General features: G+C 42.3%; 1 protein-coding gene across 6 annotated transcripts in view; it reads left to right on the top strand.

The window, feature by feature from the left end:
- schip1 (schwannomin interacting protein 1) overlaps positions 1 to 26,629 on the top strand; it is a 175,679-nt gene that overhangs the window by 13,935 nt on the left and 135,115 nt on the right. Inside the window, exon 1 of one of the 6 annotated variants that reach the window (XM_059947314.1) lies at positions 10,922 to 10,975. The exons of 4 other annotated variants lie outside the window; for them this stretch is intronic. In XM_059947314.1, coding sequence (XP_059803297.1) covers positions 10,937 to 10,975 — 39 coding nt within the window. In that variant the 5' untranslated portion in view covers positions 10,922 to 10,936. Of the gene's footprint in view, positions 1 to 10,921; positions 10,976 to 13,057; positions 13,885 to 26,629 lie in introns of those variants that run through there. One more of the 6 variants, XM_059947332.1, reaches the window with a different exon arrangement.

Raw genomic sequence — 26,629 nt, 5'->3', positions numbered from 1 at the left:
TGTTTTGTAGTATATAAAAGATTGGCAAAATTTTCACGAAAAATATCTTTAAACTTCCTTGTGACTGTAATCCCAAGATAAGTAAATTGATTATGAACTACTTTAAAAGGGAGGTCATGAAATGTTAATTCTTGTGCTTCTTTATTAATTGGGAAAAGTTCACTCTTATGTAAATTAAGTTTATAGCCAGAAAACTGGCTAAACTGATCAAGAAGTGAGAACATTGGAGGTAAGGATGTAGACGGATTTGAAAGCATAAAGAGAAACTTTATGCTCAACACCCCCCCCCCCCCTCCAAATCCCGGTCAATTCAGGACAGCTTCGAAATGCTCTCTGACTTGAAATTTCCTGCCTAATGGATAATGGAAGCAAATTCAGTTATTGTGGATAGAAGGAATGAGATTAACTGGATTGCTTTTGCAAAAATGGTGAAGATAGATGGGTTGAATAGCTTTCTTTTAGTGTTATGAAACTCTTTTGTATTTCTTTTGCTGTGGTGGAGGTTGCAGAATGTGTAGTTAGTGTAGGAGCAATAGAGAGGAAAAAAACATGGTGCTAGAATTTTTTTTCCCCTTTTATGCTACAAAATGGATTTCATGAGCAATGGCATCTCATTAAACCAAAGCTACTTGCATGAATGTAATGATGTTGAAGTTTATTGTCAAAAGATTACTGTTTTCTTCTGCACTACACGCCATAGGAAATTCATTATATGGCTTTGTACTACAGGGTTCCGTGGAAAACCACGTAACTAGTTTGTCGTCAAGACCTAGCATTTCAGTTTTATTGGCCATATTTCCTTGCTGTATACAGTAAAGTGGAAAATGACTTTGTGTTCAATTAGTCTTAGCTTCAGATAAGGCTGTTACCATCTAATGAACCATTATTTGGTTAAGAGGATTCTGTTCCAGCTAGATTAAATTTATAATTGGCCTGAATTATGTCCTTGCATTATGAATGAGGGAAAAATTCACTCATCACATTTCCCTCACTATGAACTTAATTAGGAATGACGGTGACTAATGCTTTTCCCACTCACCCATTCAAACTAAATTTGAAATGATGTACTTTATCATCATCATAGTTCTGGCCAGGGCTGCCACTTAATTCTACCATTGGAAGTTTGCTTAACCTTGCAGCGAGAGCACCATGAGTTCAGAACAAGCAACGGTTTCTCTGAGCAGCGAGCATCCGAGTAGGACATTTGAAACTGATAGAAAATGAGGAAAAAAAACAAAAATCGTGGGATATTTGCACAGGCTTTTCCTGCAACCTTAATGATTCCTCAGGAAGTCCAGTAGAATAGGCAGGAAATCATGAAGACTAAGCTGAGGATCAATAATGTCAGTGGAATGGTGCAGGAAGAACAGTGAGGTGGCATCAGGACTAACTCAAATCTGGGAAACAAAGTTAGAAAAATAATCAAAACCCTTGAAGTCAGATCAATCAACATCACTAAACCAATTTACACACACAGTAATAAGTGACCAGTAATTCTCGACAGCTGTGGAAGGGCTGGAATGCTATTACAAGCAACAGAGGTGACAAAAAGGTGTCGCTCCCAGATGAGCTCAAAGCCTTCTGTGGTCACTTTGACCGTCAAAACATGGAGGAACCTTCACAAACTCCCACAGCCCTCAATGACCCTGTGCTTTCAGTCTGATGTGAGAGCTCCTTTTGGGAAGATGAACCCAGGAAAAGCATCCAGCCCAGATGGGGTATGTGGCCAGGTACTGAAGACCTGTATTGATCAACTAGCTGGAATGTTCAGCAGTATCTTTGACCTCTTGCTTTGGTAATCTGAGGTATCCACATGCTTCAAGCAGTCTTCAATTATACCAGTGCCGAAGAAGAACGTGGTAACCTGCCTCAATGACTATCATTCAGTGGCACTTGCATCTACTGTGATGAAGTGATTTGAGAGGTTGGTGTTGAAGCATATAAACTCCTGCCTGAGAAGGGAATTGGAACAGTTCCTATTTGCCTACCATCATACCAGGTCCACAGCAGATGCCATTTCATTGGCTCTTCTCTCAACCATGGAACATCTGGACAACAAAGATGCATGCATCAGGATGCTCCTTATCAACTGCAACTCATCATTTAACACTATCATGCCTTCAAAACTGATCAATAAGCATCAAAACTTTGGCCTCAATACCTCCTTGTGCAATTGGATCCTCGATTTCCTCACTTGCAGACCCCAGTCAGTTGGGATTGGCAACAGCATCTCCACAATTTCCTTCGGCACAAATGCACCTCAAGGCTGCATGCTTACCCCCGGCTCTATTTGCTTTGTGCTTATGATTGTGAGGCTAAACACTGCTCAAAACGCCATATTTAAGTTTCCTGATGACATCACGGTGGTAGGCTGAATCAAAGGTGGTGACAAATCAGCATATAGAAAGGAGACTGAAAATCTAGCTGAGTGGTGCCACAGCAACAACTTCTTATTCAATGTAGAAAGACCAAGGAGCCGATTATTGAACTCGGGAGGAGGAAACGGAAGTACATGAGTCAGTCTTCAGCAGGGGAGTCAGAGGTGCAGAGGGTCAGCAGCTTTAAATTCCTTGGGTGTTATCATTTCAGAGCGTCTCTCCCGGGCCCAGCATATAAGTGCAATTATGAAGAAAGCACATCTACTTCCTTAGAAGCTTGTGAATGTTTTCCATGACATTGAAAACTTTCACAAATTGTTATAGATGTGTGGTAGAGGATATGCATCATGGTCTGGTATGGAAACAGCAGTATCCTAGAATGGAGAATCCCACCAAAAGTAGTGGATACAGCTCAGTCCACCACAGGTAAAGCCCTCCCCACCATTGAGCACATCTACACAGAGTGCTGTTGCAGGAAGGCAACATCATTGTAAAGGGCCCCTACCACCTTGGCCATGCTCTCTTCTCGTTGCTGTCTCAAGAAGGTACAGGAGCCTCAGGACCCACACCATAAGACAAAGGAGCAGAAGTCGGCCATTCAGCCCATCGAGGCTGCTCCGCCATTTCACCATGAGCTGATCCAATCTCCCCTATAGTCCCATTTCCCCGCCTTCTCACCATAACCTTTGATGCCCTGACTACTCAGATACCTATCAATCTCTGCCTTAAATACACCCAATGACTTGGCCTCCAACTGCCGCCCGTGGCAACAAATTCCACAGATTCACCACCCTCTGGCTGAAACAATTTTTTCTCGTCTCTGTCCCTGCAATCCTCAAGTCATGTCCCCTCATACTAGAATCCCCCACAATGGGAAACAACTTTGCTACATCCACTCTGCCCATGCCTTTCAACATTCGAAATGTTTCAATGAGGTCCCCCCTCATTCTTCTAAACTCCAAGGAGTACAGTCCAAGAGCGGTCAAACGTTCCTCGTATGTTAACCCTCTCATTCCTGGAATCATTCTAGTGAATCTTCTCTGAACCCTTTCCAATGTCAGCACATCGTTTCTTAAATAAGGAGCCCAAAACTGCACACATTATTCCAAGTGAGGTCTTAACAGTGCCATCATAGAGCCTCAACATCACATCTCTGCTCCTGTACTCTATTCCTCTAGAAATGAATGCCAACATTGCATTTGCCTTCTTCACCACTGACTCAACCTGGAGGTTAATCTTAAGGGTATCCTGCACGAGGATTCCCAAGTCCCATTGCCTCTCAGAACTTTGAATTCTCTCCCTATTTAAATAATAGACTGCCCGTTTACTACTTCTACCAAAGTGCATGACTGTACACTTTCCGACATTGTAATTCATTTGCCACTTCTTTGCCCATTCCCCCAATCTATCCAAGTCTCTCTGCAGACCCTCTGTTTCCTCAGCACTATCGGACCCTCCACCTATCTTTGTATCATCAGCAAACTTAGCCACAAAGCCATCTATTCCATAATCCAAATCGTTGATATACAACGTAAAAAGAAGCAGCCCCAACACGGACCGCTGTGGGACACCACTGGTAACCGGCAGCCAACCAGAATGGGATCCCTTTATTCCCACTCTCTGTTTCCTGCCAATCAGCCAGTGCTCTATCCACGTATGTAACTTTACCGTAATTCCATGGGCTCTTACCTTGTTTAGCAGACTCATGTGCGGCACCTTGTCAAAGGACTTCTGAAAATCCAAATACACAACATCCACTGCATCTCCCTTGTCTAGCCTACTTGTAATTTCCTCAAAAATTGCACTAGGTTTGTCAGACAGGATTTTCCTTTAAGGAAACAATGCTGAGTTTTGCCTATCTTGTCATATGCCTCCAGATACTCAGTAACCTCATCCTTGACAATCGACTCCAACAACTTCCGATGTCAAGCTAACAGGTCTATAACTTCCTTTTTGCTTCCTTGCCCCCTTCTTAAATAGTGGAGTGACAGTTGCAATCTTCCAGTCCTCTGGAACCAGGCCAGAATCTATCGACTTTCGAAAGATCGTTGCTAATGCCTTTGCAATCTCCATTGCTACTTCCTTCAGAACACAAGGGTGCATTCCATCTGGTCGAGGAGATTTATCTACCCTTAGACCATTCAGCTTCCTGAGTACTTTCTCTGTCGTAATTGTGACTGTGCATGTTTCTCTTTCTTCCCTGACACCCTTGAATGTCCGGTATATTGCTGATGTCTCCTCAGTGAAGAATGATGCTAAATACTCGTTCAGTTCACACCACCAGGTTCAGGAACAGTTATGACCCTTCAACCATCAGGCTCTTAAATCAGAGGGGATAACTTTACTTGTCCCATCACTGAATTTTTTTGCATCAGTGAGTTGCATTAAAAGTGTGACACTGAAAGCTGATAAAGGATCTACATAATGTAAATCCAAAATTTTAAATATATTTTGGTTGATTTTATCATAAGAGACCTTCTGAATTAAGGCCAGTATAATCCAAGTTTTGAGGTTTGATTGTTCTTTGTTTTCTCCTCTCTCGCTGGATGTAAACATCATGGAGAAGATGAGCATTGAGTGTGCAAACCAGAATGCCCAGTCTCTGTTCTTGTCGCCAGGCTATCCATGTCACTAGTCTAGTGATGTTTCCAGTCACTGATGATGAAAATGGGATGTAGTTTTCTAAATTAATTTATTTAGGATTTGGGTATCACAAATAATTGCAGTGACAAGGAATTCCAAATGCCGGTCATTCGATTCTTCCTGGGAGTGGTCATTAATTAGCATTTGGTTGCAGTGAATATTGTTACTATTCAGTCCATGCTTGGACGTAGATATAGACTGCTGCATTAACAAATTGGTCCAAGTGGAATTGAACTCTGTTCAGTTAACATTAAATGTCTGCAATTCTGATTTTCTGATAGAAGTTGCAACACTAAAGAAGCTGAAAATGATTGGGCATAAGACTTTACTGTGAGAAACTCTGATTGCCTTTGCTTTGAACTGATAGTATTGGCATCTACAATCACATCCTTTGTACCAAGTGTTGGAGAGGTTTCCCTGAATGTCAACAGGTTTTACTTTTACTGTGCTTTAACAACTATCACCCCATGGCTTTGGCTTCCAGAGGCTGGTTATTAACTCCAGCCTCGCAGAGAACTGTTGGCCAGAAAGACCTACTTGTGTACTGTCTACAGATCAGTGAATTCAAATGAATCAAGGACAGTGGTGGCTAATTGTCTTTGCTCTTGCTGTGTGCTTGGGGATGGAGGCTGCCATTTTATGAAGTTTCTCTGCTCTCGAGAGCTTAAGTTGTTTGGCATGATCAGTGTTTTAAAGAGGACACAACAATGCTTCAGGTAATCTGCTGGACTAAAGATAATTTGCAAATAAAAAGTTGTGAGATGTTCTTTGGTTGGATATAATATGCAGGTTTTTGACTGTTGGAGTCTGGACCTGCTCTGCATGATTCAGCTGGTGGCTGATTGAGAACAAACAGCTATAAATTACCTGTTGTCAGTTGCTGGAAAGAGGGCAATAGATAGATGCTGAACTGGAGCAGAGCCAATAAAAAGGTGTTAATAGACAGACACATGACCTACAGCCAATCACATTGGAATGCAATATTTTAGTTGGTAAGGAATGAATACAAAATCAGACTCTTCAAGTGTGCTGGCAACTCTGTAGAATACCAACTGTTGTGGATGTGAGATGCCCCACGTGGAGATTTGAAATGGGGCTACAAGGAATGTGTGGCCAGCAGCAGAAACTCCTTTTTAAACAGCATTCTATTTTTTCTGTTCTTTGACTGTTCAAGGAAGGTCAGGAAAACCAGCCAGTTGTGTAAGTTCACACGTTCTTCTGTTGAGACAATGAAATTACTTGTTGCTAAATACAGGTTCTCTGTGTCTCCCTGATCATTATTATGAGGGGTGATTCCTGTAACACAATGTTGACCAACTGTAGGTCACCTCCTGCTGGAGCAGATCTGCAGCAGATGCCACCTCTTCGGCCCTACATTTATCTCTGGAGCAGCTGGACAGTAAAGATGCCCACATTAGACGACCATTTATTGACTATGCCTCCGCCTGCAATATTATAATTCGAAGCAAACACATCACCAAACTGGAAGTCAACACCTCCCTTTGTAACTGGATCCTCAAATTCCTGACCAACAAACTGCAATCAGTAAGGATATGCAGCATCACTTCTGCCATCATTATTCTCAACACTAGTGGCTCCACAAGGTTGCGTCCTCAAACCTCCTACTCTACTCTCGGTACATTCACAGCTGTGGCCACAGTTTGCTCTAAGTGCATTTGCAGGTTTGCAAATGATTCCACTGTAGTTGGCCCTATCTAGAATAACAATGAGCTGGAGTACAGATGGAGATAAAGAGTTTAGTAACATGGTGTCGTGACAGCAGCCTTTCCTTCAATGTCAACAAAGCAAAAGAGTTGATCATTGACCTCAGGAAATTGTGGGGGGCGGGGGGCGGCGCGGGGGTGCACATGCTCCTGTCTACAACAATGGTGGTGTTAAGGTTGAGAGCTTCAAGTTACTAGGAGTGAACATCACCAAGAGCCTGTCCTGGTCCAGTCAAATTGATGCTACAGCCAAGAAAGTTCGCCAACGCCTCTACTCCCTGAGGAAGCTAAAGAAATTTGGCATGTTCCTGTTGACCTTTACCAATTTTTATCAATGCACCATATAAATCATTTCTCTCTGGATACAGAATAGTTTGGCATGGCAACTGCTCCGTGTGTGACTGCAGAAGACTGCAGAGAATTGTGGACACAGCCCATCACATGAAGGAAACTAGCCTCCCGTCCATGGTCTTTACTTCTTGCTGCCGTAGTAAAGCAGCCAGCAGAATCAAAAACTCTACCCACCCCAAACATTAACTCTTCTGCTCTTTTCCATCAGGCAGAAAATGGAAAAGCATGAAACCAGCTACCACCAGGCTCAAGGACAGTTTCTACCCTACTATTATAAAACTATTAAATGGTCCTCTACTAGGATGAAGTCTACCTCATTATGATTTTGCACCTTACTGTTTACCTGCACTGCACTTTCTCTGCTACGCTACAATACTCCTTTGAGTTCAGAGAGTGTAAGTGTGGCAAATGGTCTCATTAAAACAACATTTTTACAGAGTACAGCAAGATAGATGCAGGGTTGATGTGACCTTTGCCAGTTGTGTCTGGAACCAAAGGCCAAGGGCTCACCACTGGGTGGGGGGGGGGGGGAATTTGTTTCACTAAAGACCAAGTTGAGATTCCTTCCTCCTAGAGGTTAGTAATCCTTAGTTGCTTGATAGATTATTTTTAGAATCAACTGTGTAGGACTGGCGCAGATCCACAGTACTGAGGTAATAGATCAGTCATGATCTCACTGAGCAATGAAACAGGCACGAGTGTGAAACAGCCTGTTATTGCTTCCATTATTTAAGTTCTTGTATCTAAATTTAACATTGAAAAGTGCTTTATTATAGATAATTGTATAAGATTTTATTGTAGAACAGAAGAAATCAACATTAGTTACAATGCTTTACATATATAACATTTAACTTTTGGTGTACTGATGTTAACAGAGCTTTGGGAAATACTCTTGTGATCAGTAAATTAATCAAATTATACAAGCAATACAACTTGTATAATTTCTGCTCCTTGCATCTTTTTAAAACTGTTAATTTCATTTATGAGAACTGTCAGTAAGGTGGTAAGCAAATAGCAAGAACAATGGCTGTGGAAATGGAGTTCGCCTACATCTGGACCCCTGACTTATGACAGTTTTGGGATGAGTGTCTGAAAGTTATTGGTGTAGGTAAGGTAACGGGATTTGAGAGATCAACTGAGAATGATTTTGGAGTTTGATAGCATTCACTCAAGAAATGTATGGCTGCAATAATTTGTGAACTTTTAAAAGATCTCTGAAAGTCCTAGATTTCCTGTTTGTTATTAGAGCACAAGGTAAATCTCCCTGTTTTTTTTTTCAGTAATTAGAAAGTGCATTTCTAACATAAATGACACTGGGTTTTTAAAGTTCAGTTCATTTCTAAGAACTTATTGGAATAACATCTCTTGTGCTTTACACCTTCTTGTCCGTTTTCCTGCCAATTTTCTTGCTTTCAATTTTACTTCTTATCATTGCTTTCAGCATAACACAATTTCACACAACAATTCAAAGTACATTTATTATCAAATTATGTATGCATAATATACAACATTAAGATTTGTCTTCCCCATAGACGGCCACAAAACAAATGGAACCCATTCAATGAAAGAAAATCCTCCCCCCCCCCCCCCCACCCCACCTGCCCATTAATTAAAACTGCAACAAACTTCATTAAGGTGTTTTCAGGTGTCCAGTCCACATTTCTGCTCTTGTATCCAGACAGTAGGCTGAAAATATCCCTTTGGAGTAAATGAATCTTTTTTGTCATTTAATGTATTACCAACATTACTAATTTATGCTAGTGACAAAAATATTGATAAAATCTTCATGGCAATCTATTTTTGGTGATTTAATTCATCCAAAATAAGAGACAATTGATTACAGAAGGAAATTATGTAATAAGTGTTGAATCTGCACACAGACATTTGACAGGTAATCATAGCAATGAAGTCTGTTGATCATAATTATGTGTACAAACAATAGACAAACATACCTCTTGAGACTTGGACTGGAAACAACGATAGTCAAAGGCATCAAAAAGATGCTACAAATGCTCAAAATTCATCGGAAGGTTCAACACAACAAGCATCAGTGACCTCTCCCAGATCGACATTCTCAGTATTGCGGCCCTAATTAAATTCAGTCATTCCCATTGGGCAGGGCATGTTATTCACTGCTGACTCCAGCTCCCAAAGATGACATCTGACTCTGTCGTGGGAAGCGATTAACATGCCGACAGAAGAAAAGATTCAAAGAGAGAAATGCAGCATTCCCCACTGGCCTTTGGAAATTTCTGGCCCTTCTCTGCTCAGATTGGAGAAGTAGCTTTCAGGAATTAATAACCTCGAGTACCTGGTACAACAGAACACTGTGCAAATAACGAGGGACATGCCACTTGCCCATCCTTCAGGTACCTCCTGTCCCGTCAGTGGAAGAGTCTACAGTTCCCACATTGGTCTCAAAACTGGTGTGGCAGCAAATCATCCTTAATCCTGAGGGTATGACTACCAGGAAATGTATTAAGTAATCAAGGCATAGTCCGATGTGATCAACTCCCTGATTTGAAGATAGGCGTAGCATTCTTATTTGATGTTTTGTTACCTCAATTAAATGGACAAAGGAAGGTACATTTTGAGAGGCAAGAAAAGAAACAGTTGGTGTACAGACCAAGTTAGAGCTCAAAGGCACTGTGTCTAGTGGGAAGTGATAACTAGATCACTTTTATAGGCAGTTTTGGGCAGATGGGGCTCGACAGTCGTGATTGGCAGCTCACCTAGGCAAAGGGAAAGTCTGATCTCAAACCTCCGCTGCCTTGTGGCTATACCCACGCATGGGGAAGGCTTCAGGAGTAAACTCAGAGAGAAAAGTCCAGAGCTGGAGTCCATAAGGCAGTCTTACGTTGAGTTCAGCATTGACTGGCAACTCCCGTGACACTGCTGCTACCAAACTGTATTGGTCTTTGCCATTCCTTTAGGTTCAACAGATGCCTGGAGAGGGCTACATGGGCACGAGCTTGCTCTCCATATTGTACTGCCAAGCTTGCGTATCTAATCAGCAGACGCAACATCCATGGTTGACCCTGACTACCCAAGGCCTCACTATAGACAGTGTTCGATTATAAATCATACAAGTGCACTCATCTGCAGGAACTTTGCAATTTTAATCTCTTATGATTGGGAACATAGTTGTTCATTTTTATTTCCAACCTGCTAAGTCTCCAAGGTATTTGAATAATGATATTGGATGGTGGCATGACTAAGTTATGAGGTTTGGTGTAACTTGGATTTCAGAGTGGAAATTTATTGATTCTATGTTATGGATGCTTTTCTGTTGTGGCCTCATTTTATTGCTGTAGTTCACTATCTTTGTATGTTCAATCCTAATTGATCAATGTACTTTGACTTTTGAGTTGGAGGTTTGTTGTTGTATGACACTTTGCTCTGGGTGGTTATTGTTTCAAAGTTTAATCTTATTTTAATATAGTAGACAGTGAATTTATCGAAGTACAGTTTACTGTGCTTTGTAATGTTTCCAGTTTTATTGACATATATAACTGGCTGAATGTTTTGTTTTCTGATCATTTCATATAACATCGACATACTAGGCGTTTAACTTTTATTTTCTCTTCTTCCAACCTCGGAAAACTATTTTCCTAGTCGTGGAATAAGAAGAAGAAAGATTCTTGATTATGAGGATTGTAATGAACGAGAACTGTGTCACTTCTTCACAATACTTAAGCAGAAGTTAAAGTGTAATATGATACCTACAGAGACCTACTAGATAAGGAACATTGGAATCAATGTCTCGACAAGTATAGGTCTGTTTTAAAGTCTGAGAAGCTTCAAAGTGATTTGGTCCTTCAAAACATGAAATACTGAACAATGAATTTTCTCAGGCAGACAGCTACATCTAGGCTACTGGTGAGTTGTAATTATATTCATTTATTTTCTGGAAATGTGTTGGATTATTGTGTAAGATGAGCTCATATTATTGTCTCGATGGTATTTGTAGGTGTTTCAGTTTGAGTAAAATACCAACAAGATCTGTTTGGACTTGCAGTAATTGTAACTCAGTAAGTTCAGCTGTTCCATATGAAATACAGGAGACTTTTTTTAAAAAAATCTGTGATGTCGTTATGCTATAACAGATTTTAGAACTTCTTAAAACAATATCAAAATTAATTTTAAGTGTCAATTCATGCAGAGGTTTGTTGTTTGAGAGTGACTCATCATCTGCCTCTGTTTTGCAAAAGTGAGTTGAAGCAACACAAGTTGTTGCAAGCCACAAGGCAACAAATCTGTTCTTAAAATATACTTTGCAAAGATAACTTGGGTACAAGAATAATAAGTATGCTTAAAACAAAAGCCCAGTGAAATAATTAGAATTAAGGAATCAACAAGCACATTATTGCACATTTAGTTAGATTCTCTTGAAATAACTATTATGTACTATAGGATCTAGAAATAATACTTCGCAGTTCTCAGCAGACACTTTTTTACTCAATCCCTGTGTATTTGACTCGATAGATCAGCAGAGTATTAATTGAGCAACAGGGGACTAATGAGTTACTTTGTATGTGTAGAATTGTGTGGATTTGTGAGAGGTTTCCAAAAAGTTGATCAGTTATTGATCCCACGTTGATCAGTGAATGATCTTTTCCACTGTTTATGTCTTTGCTAAGATTCAAGTTGAAGTAATGGTTGAAAGAGTTGGTGTCTAACCCTGGAAGCCAGGTCAGGTTCATTTCCTGCTCAGAGCTAACTTAGCTGATCACAGATGGATGATTACAGAGTGGTTCTGTGTCCCTAGTAACGGGAAGTGGGGGGAAAAAAGGAATTCCTATTGCTGTCATACATTTGTCCAGCATCCCCCGCACCATCCTTGCCAGTTGGAGAAGATGTTTCAATAAAATAAAGGAAGAAGTGGTTTTAATTTTAGTTTTGGGAAGCTGATCTCTGCTTCTAAATTTATTATGCTGATCACCATTTTAATTTCTCTCCCTCTCCCACTTCCAGCATTCCTTTTACCTCCCAGCTGGGATCTCACTGCATCTATGCTTACCTCCTCCTGCTCTTCCATCTCCATCCCATCTGAAGCATTGCCATTAGTTCTAGCTAGCAAACCATTTAAATGAAGGGTGAGGATTAAAACTAATTGGACCCTGTAAGCAGTGCTTAATTTTAGACTATAACACTTAAATGTTATATTATGTTGCATAAAGTTTCCAGATCAGTTGCTGCTCTGTCTACTTTGTTGACTACCCCTCCCTCATCGTCTGGATGCAGCCACCATCTGCCGGTTCTTGCTTCACCCCTCCCTTTCTCTGTTTTATAGTTGCCACCACCCCCCCCCCCCCAACTTTATCACAGGCCTCTCTGGGGGAATGGAGGCGGCACATTGATGACAGAAAAGTGGAGGGCAATGCCGGAGGGAAGAGTTAGATTGATCTCCCAGTAGTTTAATATGTTTGCACAATATTGTGGGCTGAAGGGCCTGTATTGAGATGTAATGTTCCCTGACCTACTGAACACCGGTGTAGCAATGCCCTGTTTTACTCACCAGGCAGCTCGTTATAATAAATTTAATTTTTACTTTTGCTGTTGTAAATAATTAACAATTATAAGTCGACCCTAGGGAGGCAGCTCAATTTCACAGAGAACATTGCAGCCACTCCGCTCTGCCCGGACATATTGAAGTCTACAAAGCAAGTGGTCCTGCTGAAACTTGCTGTTCCCTGGGAAGACCAGATTGAAGAGGCCAACGAGCGCAAGAGGGCTAAATACACAGATGTTGTTGTATAATGCTGGAGCAATGGCTGGAGAGCTCGCTGTGAGCCAGTCGAAGTTGGTTGCCAGGGCTTTGCTGGCTATTCATTGCAGCGGACTCTTAACCTTGGCGTTAAAGGACTACAGTGCAAAAGAGCCACCAAGAACATTCTGGAAGCGCTGAAAAGGCCTCGCGGTGGCTGAGGATCGGGGGGTGGGGGTGGGGGGGATCTGTGGATTAGTGCACCACTTGGACACAAGTCAGGGGCTGATCACCCCCGGCTGGGTCACCCAGGCGAGGGTGTCTGATGATTAAAGGCCCGAAACATCTTACAACCCTGGGTTCATTACTGAAGACGTGTCCAAGTAGCACCAGTAGGTGTATTCTACAACTAAAAAAATAAGTAGGTGATTCCATATCACCTCCTGGATTTTGATATCATTCCCACTCTCCTCCTGCCCTTATCCGCTTCCTACACCCCTCATCATCTGGATGCAGGTACCGCCTGCCAGCTCTTGTTCCACCTCGCTTCCACCCTTCACTATTGCCCCACTTTCTCACAGCCCTCTCTCTGGGAATGGAGATGTAGATGGTTGGTAGCTTTAAGTTGCTTGGCATCAGCATTTCAGAGGATCTGTTCTGGGACCAGCACATAAGTGTCATCACAAAGAAGTCACAACTGCACCTCTACTTTGATAGAAGTTTGTATGCATTCGGCCCGTTACTAGAATATTGGCAAATTGCAATACATGAACAAAGGAGAGTCTCCTATCTGGTTTACAGGCTGGGATGGAAACGCCAATGCTCAGGAACAGAGAAGGCTTCAGACCGTGGTGAAGCACGGTCACAAAAAGGCTTCATCATCCTCCGAGACTGTCACTATCCAGGCAAAGCTCCCTTCTCACTACTGCCGTTGGACAGGAGGTGCCGAAGCCTTGGATCCCACACCATCAGGTTCAGAAACAGTTATTAGCCTTCACCCATTAGGCTCCTGAACCGGCGTGGATTAATTCATTCACCACTGCTCTGGACTAATCCTATGATCTGCGGACTCTCTTTCAAGGTCTCTTTACGTTTCATATTTGTGGTATTATTTTTATTTCCATGTTTGTCTTTCACACATTGGTGTTTGTCAGTTATTATGTCTTTATGCATAATAGGACATAGACAACCACAGGCCCTTCGGCCCACAATGTCGTGCCGACCATGTAAAGCGAAAGTGTGACCTTTCCCACTGAACATTGAGCAACATGAGACTGAGTGTACTAATGTCAGTTGGTTGTTCTCTTGTATGAAACCCTGATTCTGTTTCTCTTCTCACAGACACGGTGAGTACTTCTAGCAGTTTCTATTTATGTTTTAGTATTTCCACCCAGTAGTAGTATTTTTTTTGATTTCCTGTTAATGTCCTATTGTTTGGACATTATTCTCAGTGTTGCACTGTGACCAGCACCACTCTGTTTTATTTTAGACAGCTAGGGTCCATGCTTTCCTGCCTTATCCACTCTTGCTTCCAGCAGCAGGTGTTAGGAATTCTTGAATTAGCCTCCCCAGACTTGCCTGCCGTCACCGCCAACCTAAGCCACTTGACCTAAGAGGGCTTTTAATGTGTATACCTTCCATAGTACCTACCTGTTTTTAATTCCTTAAGAAAAATTAGATATACTAATATTAGCCCTTCTCCACTCAGTTATTTGACTTAATCATGTTAACTGAAAAGTGCGTCAAACTTATCACAGCACTGAGATGTTTTGTCCTGCTCCTGTTTGATGCTTAGCTATTGTTCCTGCATAGATAGAAGCGGAAAACAAATGTATGCATGTTTCTGAGAACAGGAAATTATTTTGATAGATAGGATACGCTGACAAATCTTGTCTCTTGTCTCTCTTAGTGTTCCAATGATGCAGTTTTAAATTCAATATCCATTGGTAAAGCTAATTTATAGACATTCTCATTTATACCTCAAATGTGCCATTATAAAGTGGTTTGTCTTGCACCGCTGGAAGTTTTATTGTGATTCAAATGTAAAATTACTTAACGTAAGGTGATTATAGGAGACCTGTAGTTAGAGTAAATGTGGAATCAGAACAAAACAGTATTTAAAATGTGTGCTTTTTTAAAAAAAGAATCTTTTTTACAAAGGCATGTGCAGGGCTGCTTTGTTGATTTAATATATCTGTCTTTTGGAGTGAGTAGAACCAGGACTGTTAGTGAGATTAAGACAAACATTGGAATTTATGGCAAACTGCATTCAAATGGGAGATTAGTTTCTTCATGCAAGTTTGAGAGTTAGTAATGCAAAGGAGCATGGAATCAACTTCCCCTTGACATCCGCGTTTGCATGACCCTGAGCAAACATGAGGAAGTCTGCAGATGCTGGAAATTCAAACAACACACACAAAATGCTGGTAGAACACAGCAGGCCAGGCAGCATCTATAGGGAGAAGCACTGTCGACATTTTGGGCCGAGACCCTTCGTCAGGACTAACTGAAAGGAAAGATAGTAAGAGATTTGAAAGTAGGAGGGGGAGGGGGAAATACGAAATGATAGGAGAAGACCGAAAGGGGTGGGATGAAGCTAAGAGCTGGAAAGGTGATTGGCGAAAGTGATACAGAGCTGGAGAAGGGAAAGGATCATGGGACGGGAGGCCTCGGGAGAAAGAAAGGGGGGGAAGCACCAGAGGGAGATAGAGAACAGGCAAACAACTAAATATGTCAGGGATGGAGTAAGAAGGGGAGGAGGGGCATTAACGGAAGTTAGAGAAGTCAATGTTCATGCCATCAGGTTGAACACCTACGCTCGGTCCGCCAGAGAAAGCAGGATCTCCCAGTGGCCACACATTTTAATTCCACGTCCCATTCCCATTCTGATATGTCTATCCATGGCCTCCTCTATTGTCAAAATGAATTCAAACTGAGGTTGGAGGAACAACACCTTATATACCGGCTGGGTAGCCTCCAACCTGATGGCATGAACATTGACTTCTCTAACTTCCGTTAATGCCCCTCCTCCCCTTCTTACACCATCCCTGACATATTTATTTGTTTGCCTGTTCATCTCCCTCTGGTGCTCCCCCCCACCCTTTCTCCTGAGGCTTCCCATCCCATGATCCTTTCCCTTCATCAGCTCTGTATCACTTTCGCCAATCACCTTTCCAGCTCTTAGCTTCATCCCTCCCCCTCCGGTCTTCTCCTATCATTTCGCATTTCCTCCTCCCCACACTACTTTCAAATATTTTACTATCTTTCCTTTCGGTTAGTTCTGACGAAGGGTCTCGGCCCGAAACGTCGATAGCGCTTCTCCCCATAGATGCTGTTTGGCCTGCCGTGTTCCACCAGCATTTTGTGTTTGCATGACCCTGAATGCTTTGTAAAGTTACATTTTAATGGGTATTTGAAATTATTGTATTTCTGTAACGTTCACTTCCTTGCTAGATTGAAGTGAAATGCATTGGAAACTATCTGAAAATGCCTTCAAGGAAGAAGTAGCAGTATTGGGGTGGAGAAGTCTCCACATATTTGAATTCAAATAGCACTTTAATTTTTTTTGCCATTATCCTTTGTCTTTCTTTCTGGAATAAAAATGGCATAATTAATGGAGTAAATAGAGAAATTTATCACAATCAGAGGAAGCTTTTAGAAATCCATTAAAAAAATTTAGTGTTTCTGCTTTCAGACCTTCAAAGTATACTGAGCAGAATAAATTTTCTTATACATTTTAGTGTTTAACCTAAACCTTTAATACTCAGTTTAATGCTCAAATTTTGTGTTTCCCTAGAGTTGGAAACAAAACCATAAAGAGTAATCCTCCAAACTATCTGTCAGCACAATTTTAAAAAAAAGGAAAGGGGCAAAATTTATACATAGGAAAAATAGACCAAAAGCATGGACTCTTTCCTTCCACTTTGCATTCTGCCCTGCGTTCCTTTGATTGTTTGTTCCAAGCCTGATTAGGCTCATTTACACTTGATCATTTTAATGAATCTATTCATCTGGCATTAACAATTCTTTGCATTTGTATGTAGCCAATTCCCAAAGAAAACATTGTTAGATGCTTACAATACACACAAAAAGCTGGTGGAACACAGCAGGCCAGGTAGCATCTATAAGGAGAAGCACTGTCAGGACGAAGGGTCTCGGCCCGAAACGTCGACAGCGCTTCTCCCTATAGATGCTGCCTGGCCTGCTGAGTTCCACCAGCATTTTGTGTATGTTGTTTGAATTTCCAGCATCTGCAGATTTCATCGTGTTTGATTGTTAGATGCTTCACAGGTGTATAATCATAAACAAACAAAATAGATAATCAGACTGGTGACTTGAAGTTACTAAGAGGCTTTAAGAAAGGTGTAGGAGATGGAGAAATGTCAGTGCAGAGCTAGGGTAGTGGATTTCCTATTATTAAGGACAGGTTGATGCCAGGATAGTCACAAAATGGTCGGCAGAAGAGATTATGGAATGCAGAGTGTCCACCGTTGGAAGAATATGATGTGTTGCTGAATTTAAGGGTAGACAAGGGCATGAAGATATTCACATCTTGGTGCACTGGGAAACCAACAGTGTTTGTTGGTTGAATAGGATATAATAAAATATTAAGCTAAGGCTTGCAGGCATTGAGGAAAATTTATAGTGTGTGAGGCTGTCCAATATATTGGAATATACTTTAGAGGTAGTAAGATATGTTTGAAATTTCCAGCAACAGACAGATTGGAGTCAAATGAATGTTATTTGTAACAGTAAATGCCATGGAAGGTTAGCACTGAATTAAATTCGTGTGATGTTTGCCAGTGGGTCAAATTGAAACAGAGTGGTAAAGGAACAGAATTTGTCACAGAGGCTGAAAATAATGCGGTTGGTCATTGCAAGGTTTCATTGTGGATCATCCAGAACTGGACTTTGAACTGACAGTCAGACCACTTTATCAGAATGGAGGGTTCATGAGGTGTGATGAAGATGAGGCGAAACAGAATAATCACAGGCTTGTTAAAAACAATAAATTTCAGGCAAACAAGTGATGTTTGATCATCACTTCAGTAACATGGGTTCAAATCTCTCCATGTATCAGGGGAATTTAATCTCCTCTTTTTCAATAAGCCTGTAATTCATTAAAAATAGTGAACTCAATAATGTAAAGGCAGAAACTTTTGAACGGTTGTAAAACTGATCTGATTCATCAGTGTTCTTCAGGACAGGAAATCAGTCACCTTTACCTGGTCCGACCTCTGTGATTCAAGATCTATTGTTGTGATTTGTGCATTAACGTCCACCTTGGTTTAGGGACATGCCACTGTAAGAAACATTCATGTCTAGTGATCAAATAAATTAAAGTAAGTGGTAGCTGGAACTGTTTTATTATTTCTATTGTCTGTAATTTATAGTTGCTTCTTTTATTTAGATGGTGGCCTTATCAGACTTTACTGTGATAGGTTTACACTGATATAAATACTCCAGATTTCTGAAGTATCTAGCTAAAAATTAACTGATCAAATTATTTCTATTTCATACCATAACTTCTACAGAATATCATAAATAGTGTTTACAGGCTATCTCCAGGATTTCTGTTGATTGTTTGGTGAAGTTCTGATAACAGTTTCCCAAGGCAGTTTATTTATAGACATTCTGTATGTAAAATTCTATAGGGTGCATTTATTATCTCCCATATTCTTGAATCAAATTCTAATTTAATGATAAATTAACATCACTGCTTGATTGACTGCTGCTGAAATATTGTAAGTAGATCAATATGTTTATTTTTATGATGAGATAACATACCTAACTTCGAAGGAGCAGTAATGTGCTGGACTAAGAGCTGTTTCTGTAAACCATCATTGCTATCAAAATTTATATCAAATGAAATTTATTCCTGGTTGAAGTGAATGGAAGGCTGTTTATTCTGCATCATCTGCTGATGATGGATTATCATCTGTGTAAGTGAGTGTGCTGTACTTTGTAGTATAGTTTTAAATGGTTTTTATAAATGCTATAAGAGCGAAGTGAACCTGGCAATATTTTGTGAGTTTCGGTTTTCACAGCCTGAGTCACCTGTCTGTATGTGACTGTTCACATCTGAGTTCAGGTAATATTCAAAGCTGAGTTTATTGCAATATGCTCAAGTACAGGTGCAATGGAAAACTTGCTTGCCACAGCATTACAGGTTTGTAGCATCATATAAGCAGCATTTACAAGGGAAAACAAAATATGAATTGTACAGAATTTTTACAAAACACAATTTGACCAAAATTAACATTAATTTTAGACACATGATGGCATGAACACTGATTTCTCTAACTTCTAGCAATCACCCCACTCTTCTCACCTCCCCCCTCCTATTCATCCCTCTTCCCTTCCTCATGACCTGGCTAACATCCCCTTCTGTTTCCCTACTTCCTCCCCGTTTTACCTTGGTCCACTGTCCTCTCCTGTGAGCTCCCTCCTTCAGTCCTTTACCTTCCTCCTCACCTATCACCCAACAACTTGTCCTTTCCCTCCCTGATTCCCTTATTTTGGCTTCTGTCCACTTCCTTTCAAGTCCTAATGAAGGGTCTTGGCCCAAAATGTTGACTGTTTATTCCTCTCCATGGATGTTGCCCATCCTGCTCATTTCCTCCAGCATTTTGTGTGTTGTTCAAGTCCATTTTAGTGCAAAGAAGTCAAGAACTAAAAGACTGAAGGGAAATAGCTGTCTTGAATCTGGCGGGCTTCAGAATTCTGTACGTCCTGCAAAAAGATTGCATGGGCCAGATTGTTGGCATCTTTGATGATATATGTTGCTTTCTTTGAATCACTGCCTCCTGTAGATACTGCCAGTAGCGGGAAGAAATGTACTTGGCAGAATCTACTAATCTCTCGAGCTTCTAATGTTCCAGTGAATTAAAATCGTTGTACTATATCTTGATGCAACCACTTAAGATACTTACAATACATCTATAGAGAGTCTTTGATTATAAGCAAAACCTCCTTAATCTCCTAACAAAATAAAGATGCACTTTCCTTACAATTGCGTCTGTATGCTAAGCGCAGAACTGGTCTTCCTGTTTACACCCAGGAACGTGAAGCTGCTGACTCTCTCAACCATCAATTTTCTCTCCCCCTCCCCCCCCCCCACCCCCAATCTGGAGTGGCACATTTGCTCTCCTTCTCCTTCCTGAAGTCAACAATCAAGTCTTGTCGATGTGAGTGAGTGTTTTTGTGACGCTACACAACTGGGTAACCTTTCTCACTCATTAAGCTGACCATTGCCACCTGCGGTTTGTCCAACAATGATCTGCAAATTTGTAGATAGCATTGGAGCTGTGCTTGGCCACACAGTCATGTGTGTGTATAGCAAGTAAAGCAGGGGAAAGCTTGTAGTTTTATGGTGTACCTGTGTTTTAATTCTGAGCAATAAAGCATTGGTGATGCAGAGACTGAGCATGATTTTTTTTTTCATGATGATGTAACGTTGTACTACACAAGTAGCTGTTTAAAAGGAAAGTATGTTTGTTACAACTTGAATATTTGTCCATTAAATGTTGTCAGAATTTGATGTGACTTCAAGCCAGAGAAATCCAGGTCTGTGGTGTTAAAGAAAAGCAGACACAGACAAGTTCCATTTCTCCTTGGATAGTATTGCTGTCCTATAAGTCCCTGAGAAACTAGTCAAGACCCTGGGAAGGTCTTGGACTGCAGCATAAGAGATGCGGCTGTTATCCAGAAGATATCAAGCAGTTAAAGTCTAGCTCACCAGTATGGACAAGTCAGGCCTACCTGGCAAGTTCAAGACCTGGATCTACCAGCATGGTATCCATGCCTGAATCTTCTGGTTTGTGCTAGTGTGTGAGGTACCCATAAATCAGCAGCTGTGGCTCTTGAAAGAAAGGTCAGTGGCTACCTTCAAAAATGGCTGGGTCTCAAACATAGTATTGCTCTATAAGGGAAGAGAAGTGAACTGCAACTTCCCTTCAGCAGCTCGTTTGTTGTTTCCTGTACAAGAGAATTGCTGCTGTACAGAGATTCCAGCGACCCCTAAGCCTCATCAGCAGTCATTGTGGTCCGGACAGGAAGGAGGTGAAAGGCCAAGGATGCAGTGGAGATGGCTGACTCATGTCTGAGGCAGAGGGATGTGGTAGGGACAGTGGGGTCTGGTCAGGCAGGGCTGAGCCGCTTCGACTGGGGCCAATAGACAATAGGTGCAGGAGTAGACCATTCGGCCCTTCTAGCCAGCACTGCCATTAACTGTGATCATGGCTGATCATACGCAATCAGTACCCTGTTCCTGCCCTCTCCAGGACAGGGCCAAGGCAGGGACAGACGCAAACTGGTCCAGGAAGAGGAACAAGCAGCTGTTAGGGAAGTGCATGCCACCGGGATGGTAGTGATGGGCCAGCAGGAAGCTTGGACATGGTGGGAGGCTGCACTGGAGCAGAAAATCTCCTGGTCCAATATCTGGCAGACAGAACCCAGTTCATCAAGTTCATGATCTTGGCAGTGTACCATGTCCTGCTTCGTCCAGCATACCTTTCACTTGGGGCAAAAGTGAGACAGCATCATGTCCTCTCTGACCCGGAAATACATCCTCAGCAGCTGCTGGAAAGCTCTGCAAAATGGCTGCTACTGCTGGTTTTGTGACCAGGCACTGAAAACAGTGGCAGAAGATATCTCCTCCACTTTTCACAACAGTAAACTCTTCCACAAACCCAGAAACCCCATAACCTTTATCAAAGCTGGAGACTAACGACAGCCTCAGCTCAGATCACCAACCTGCTTGCTCGCTATAGCGTCAGACTGGCAACCAAAAGCCAGTCGCGGCAAGCAATTAAAGTTCCCTGATTTCATTGTATCATTATCACTGAGGCCTGACATAATCGTTCTGTTAGAAAGCTCGAAGCAGGTGGTCATGGTGGAACTGACAGTGCCTTGGGAAGATCGGATCGAGAGGCATAAGAAAGCCAAAAACCAAGAGCTGGTAAGGCAGTGCCAGAGGAGGCGGGGGGGCACGATGTGTGCCTGTAGGGGTGGGGTTCAGAGGTTCTGCTGGCTTCTCGCTCTGCAGAACCTACTCTCCCCTTGGCTTTTTGGGGACTGCAAAGAGAAGAACCATCAGAACTATCACAGAAGCTGCTGAGTGAGCCTCCAGGTGACGGTGGATCAAGAGATGGACCCACGGACCGATGCTGCAGGGAAGCAAGCTGGGGCCTGGTCAACCCTGGCTGGGCGAAGGTATCTGATGTTGAAAGATGAAAAGTACACAATAACCCCAGGTCACATCACTGATTATGTGTCCCAGCACATCTAAGATGTCTCTTGGCATCAGATTTGTGCGTATAGGACACATTTTTCAGGTTTACAAATGATACAAATTTGGATTTATAGAGAATTCTGAGAATGATCACTGTTGCCTTGAAGGAGGATGTCAGAATGGGGAAAAAGTGGCAGATGAAATCTAATGTTTGGAAATATAAAGTATTATATACTCCGGTAGGAAATATGAGGAGAGTCAATGTAAACTGATTGATTTGATTATGATACAGCACAGATTAGGCCCTTTTGGCCTTTTAAAATACACCGCCCAGCAATCCCCTGATTTAATCTGAGCCTAATCACGGGACAATTTACAGTGATCAATTAACCTACCAACCGGTACGTCTTTGGACTATGGAGGAAACTGGAGCACCCGGAGCACATGGTCATGCAAATTCCTTACAGGCAGCAGCGGGAGTTGAACCCAGGTCATCATGTGATGTGGTTGGATGTAAGTAGGAAGAGTTGATTGGCAGATGGAGACCATGGGAGGTGGGGGGATAGCAGAAGCTGGAATTAATGACATGGGGAGGTAATAGGTAAAGACAACACAAGGCTGCAGATGATGGAATCTGATAGAAAAGCAAGATGGAGCAAGGAAACAAATTATGGGCCGATGAGAAGAGTGAGTGAGGTGATCCAGTGGGAGGAACGTATAGGTGATGGTAGATGGAGTAGTGGAGGATGGGAAAGAGACTGGGTGATAGGGGCTTGGGGGTGAGGTTTTTGGAAAGAAGGCTGTGTGTGAGAGGACCGGTAGATCAGAGGAGAGAGAAAAGGATGGAGCAGGAGGAGGTTACTTGAAATTGGTGAATTTGATGTTCATTCTGCCAGGTTATAGACTATTCAGATGGAATATGAGGTGGTGTGCCTCTGATTTGCATTTGGCCTCAGCCTGGCAGTGCAAGAGGCTGAAAACAGAATTGCCTGTGTGAGAATGGCGAGGGGAATTAAAATGCCTGATATCCAAGAGCTCCGGTTGACCATGAGGTTGTTCTCCTCGGAAAAGAGGATGCTGCAAGTAAATCTCAGAACTATATTTAAAACCATGCCTGATGTGGATAACTAATGGTAGTAAAATCAACAAAGTAATTGATAGAATTCCAAAAGGAGTGGGGAAACTTCCTCTGTCGTATGCCTGTTGCCTCCTTCCCTGCTGGCCGATTGCCATTTAATCACATTCTTTACCTTCACTCCTTCATTCTCTGATGGCTAAAACTGCGCAGAAGCCATCAGTGGTTACTCTCTGGTCAGGGGCACCAGCATGGTAAATGTATTCGGCTCACAGGCAACAGTTCACACTCCACGCCGTGACAAAAGGTTGTCAGAATGATCTGATAAACTAGTCTCTCCGACCCTTTCATCAACATGGAAGGGCTTGGGGTGGTTTCTTCTTGATTGGCTGCAAGGACCTCACCCCGCGACACCCGCTCCATCTGACCGAGGGCCCAACTACTGGAAGGATACAGCTCATTAGTACTGAATTCACTCCTCATTCAGGCTGGGAAACTGCCTTCAGACCTTGTGTGTGGCTTTTCTCTCTCAGTCTGCCACGCCATTGAAGTTGTACATCCTAATGTCTCTGCTGTAACCTTTCCCTGATATCTTTCTATTCTGATCCATACAAATAATCATCCACGTTCAGGAGCCAGCCTTCATTACAGACCACAGTTACCGCTGTACTTCAACATGCTCTTCACGGCTTCCTGAAACGCTCTCTCTGTGGCTTCTACATTTCACTTGTTGTGGGTCTGCTTCCATCAGGCTGCGGTCAGAACTGACGTCGCCGACTGGTGTTCATCACTTAGATTCTCTGCAATGACACTGGGATCCCTTGCTCAGTCTGTGAGGGTGACAAGGTGAATCGTATGGTTTAACCAGAGTCCAGTTTTTCCACGGGCTACCTCGCCGGGTCTGTACACAAATACAGGCCTGGTTCATCCGGAGAACCACTTGTGATCCTATCCACCTGGGAGTGAAACCTGTCTTTTCAGGCGGCTCCTTTGCCAAGTCTTGATCACCCAGTTGTGGGAGGACTCTCTGGCTCTCTTTGATCAGCTGCTGTCCCTCAATGCATTAACCTGATTACAATAGTCCTTCACACCTCCTTATAATCTTACTAAATTGTCATTTGTAGTTTCTTCCTGTACACTGGTAATTTCCTTTGTCCCTTTTTCTCTGCTGTCCTCTTTGCACCGATGTCTGCCCACTCATTCCCTTTCTGCTCCTCGGTATCTCCTTTCTGGTGACCCTTTAATCACTGCTACCTTCTCAGGCAGCTGCACTACTTCTACCAGCTCCTGACTCTGCCTGGGAGCTCTGGACATGATTCCCACACATTGCCCTCTGCCCTCTCCCTGTTTGGGCTACTACCTCTCTGTGGGCCATGTTAGCTGCTGTGTGGATCACTGTTCACCGTCAATGATAGCACCTGCCTTACTCAGATTCTCTATCCTCAGGTGAGTATCTTCATTGTCTGGGTACGTGCAGAAACCCACAGGAAGCTGCACTCCCTCAAACTCGAGTACCGGGGTCCGACTTCTCTCCACCCTCATTGTTTCACCTCTTGCACTGGTAATGTACATCCAGTCGTTGGCGAGGGTAGATCAGTTATCGATACCGATGGCCCCATATCCACTAACATTTCACCTTGCTTGGCCCCCTAATAAACCTCTAGTGTATGTCCGTGAATGGCCACCACAGCCACCAGCCATTTGTTTAACCTGGATGCTGATCTCACCAGTTCTATAATCTAGTCAGCAGTCAAATTGGAAAGAGGGGTTGCTGCTGTGGATTCTGCCTGCTTTGGTGGGTGATTCTCACACCGTCCTCTCTTTTCAGGACACTGCCTCCTCCAACCATAGTCTGAGAAGCCACAGCTGTAACAAATCATCTCCTTCAGCCATCCGTAGCTACATCTACTACAGCTACTTTACAGCTTCTCATTCCCCTCTGTTCTATCTCACCAGCCCATGACAGTGTTGTGGAGTAGATCAATTGCACCACTCTCGCCAAATCCAAACCTTCCTGTTGGGCTGAGTTCAGCATTTTCAGGAAGACTGAGTCCAACCTCGTAAGTATGATAATTTTATTCCACATAATCTATGGCTGGCTCATTAGCTCTCTGAACCAATGACATTATCGTTCCCCAGTTACTCTCACCTCGCCCCAGTGGCTGCATCACTTCCCCTTAAAAGAAACGATATCTCTTATTATTGCTGGCGTTCCCAGTGGTTGCCCATGTACCATTCTGCCGTACTTTCCCACATATTCCTTGGGCACTTCACTTCTATCAGCACATGCACATCTTTGAGGTGGATCTGGTGAATTTCAATCATTTCCTCAAGCCTGCTGCTGAATTCTGTATCCCTGCAGGTGACCTTAAGTGAGGGCAGCTCTGATAAAATGCTGTGCTTCTCCCCATGGGTATCAAAGTCAAGGGCTGGCTTGGGTCATCAGGGTTCTCAACCTGACCTTGCTTGAGTTCAATAGGACACCCCCCCCCCCCCCCCGCTGTGTTTATGATACTTCATGATCCCATGGTCACTGACCTGAATGGATCTAAGTGTGAGTACTAGTCTTAAAAAATACCCCACTGGCTACGTTATAGACCACAAACGTACCCTGGATGAGTCGCCAAATGTTTGAACTGAGATCAAAGTCACTGGGAAACACTGAAGCTGGTGATACTGAATTTTTTATCAGGCACACAAACAGGCCTTTATACTGGAAACATTATTAGAAGAATCTCCTTGAAGAACGGCCTCACAAGCACACACGATTGATGCTAGTTAGAAACTCTTCGGCAACAGTCTCCCAATTTCAAGCATTTGGTCTTGGAGATACAAGAAACAGCTGGGAGAAAAAATGAAATGATTTCATTTCTTCAAGTTTGGAACTACAAAGAATTTGAAAGCATCATTAATCATGTGGAATATTACAATGAAAATAAAGATTTGGAGGATGCAGTTATCAAAAGTATTGTATGAAGGCATTCTATTATCTACAGTAAGTATCTACTGATTCTGTTCATTTACAGTCAATCAAACCACAACAGTGTACAATGAATGAATTCCTCTGTTGATAACTAATATGGTTTTATATTACTGAAGTAGTGTTCTAATTTGTTCTGTATTTCATTTTAATACACAATTAACCATTCAGTTGAATAGTATTGTCTTTTTTATACCTTTTTAATTAATTCCATGAAACTTGGCTAATTGGGATAGCTGCTTAATTGGGCCAAAATATACTGGTCCTGGTGTTACCCAATTAGCCAGAATTTTTAAAAAACTTGGCTGATCCTGACATTTAGTGGAGTACTAGATTATCAATCCATCTAATCACAAAAGAGGAAATGAAAATGGTGGGGGTAAACCCCTCCCCATTGTAATTTGGCAACACTTTGCCGTCTGTTTTGACTAAATTTGCCCAAACATGATATAAAAACTGAGACACAAGTTTGAGCTTCAGTTTAGGCATATTCCGTTTCTTGCCTGACCCATCTGAAGATATACTTGTGCTTTAGGAAT

This window comes from Hypanus sabinus, chromosome 2, assembly GCF_030144855.1.
Source record: "Hypanus sabinus isolate sHypSab1 chromosome 2, sHypSab1.hap1, whole genome shotgun sequence".
Taxonomy (NCBI): Eukaryota; Metazoa; Chordata; class Chondrichthyes; order Myliobatiformes; family Dasyatidae; genus Hypanus; species Hypanus sabinus.
Note: the sequence above shows the minus strand (reverse complement) of the source record. Positions and strands in the feature narration are given on the sequence as shown.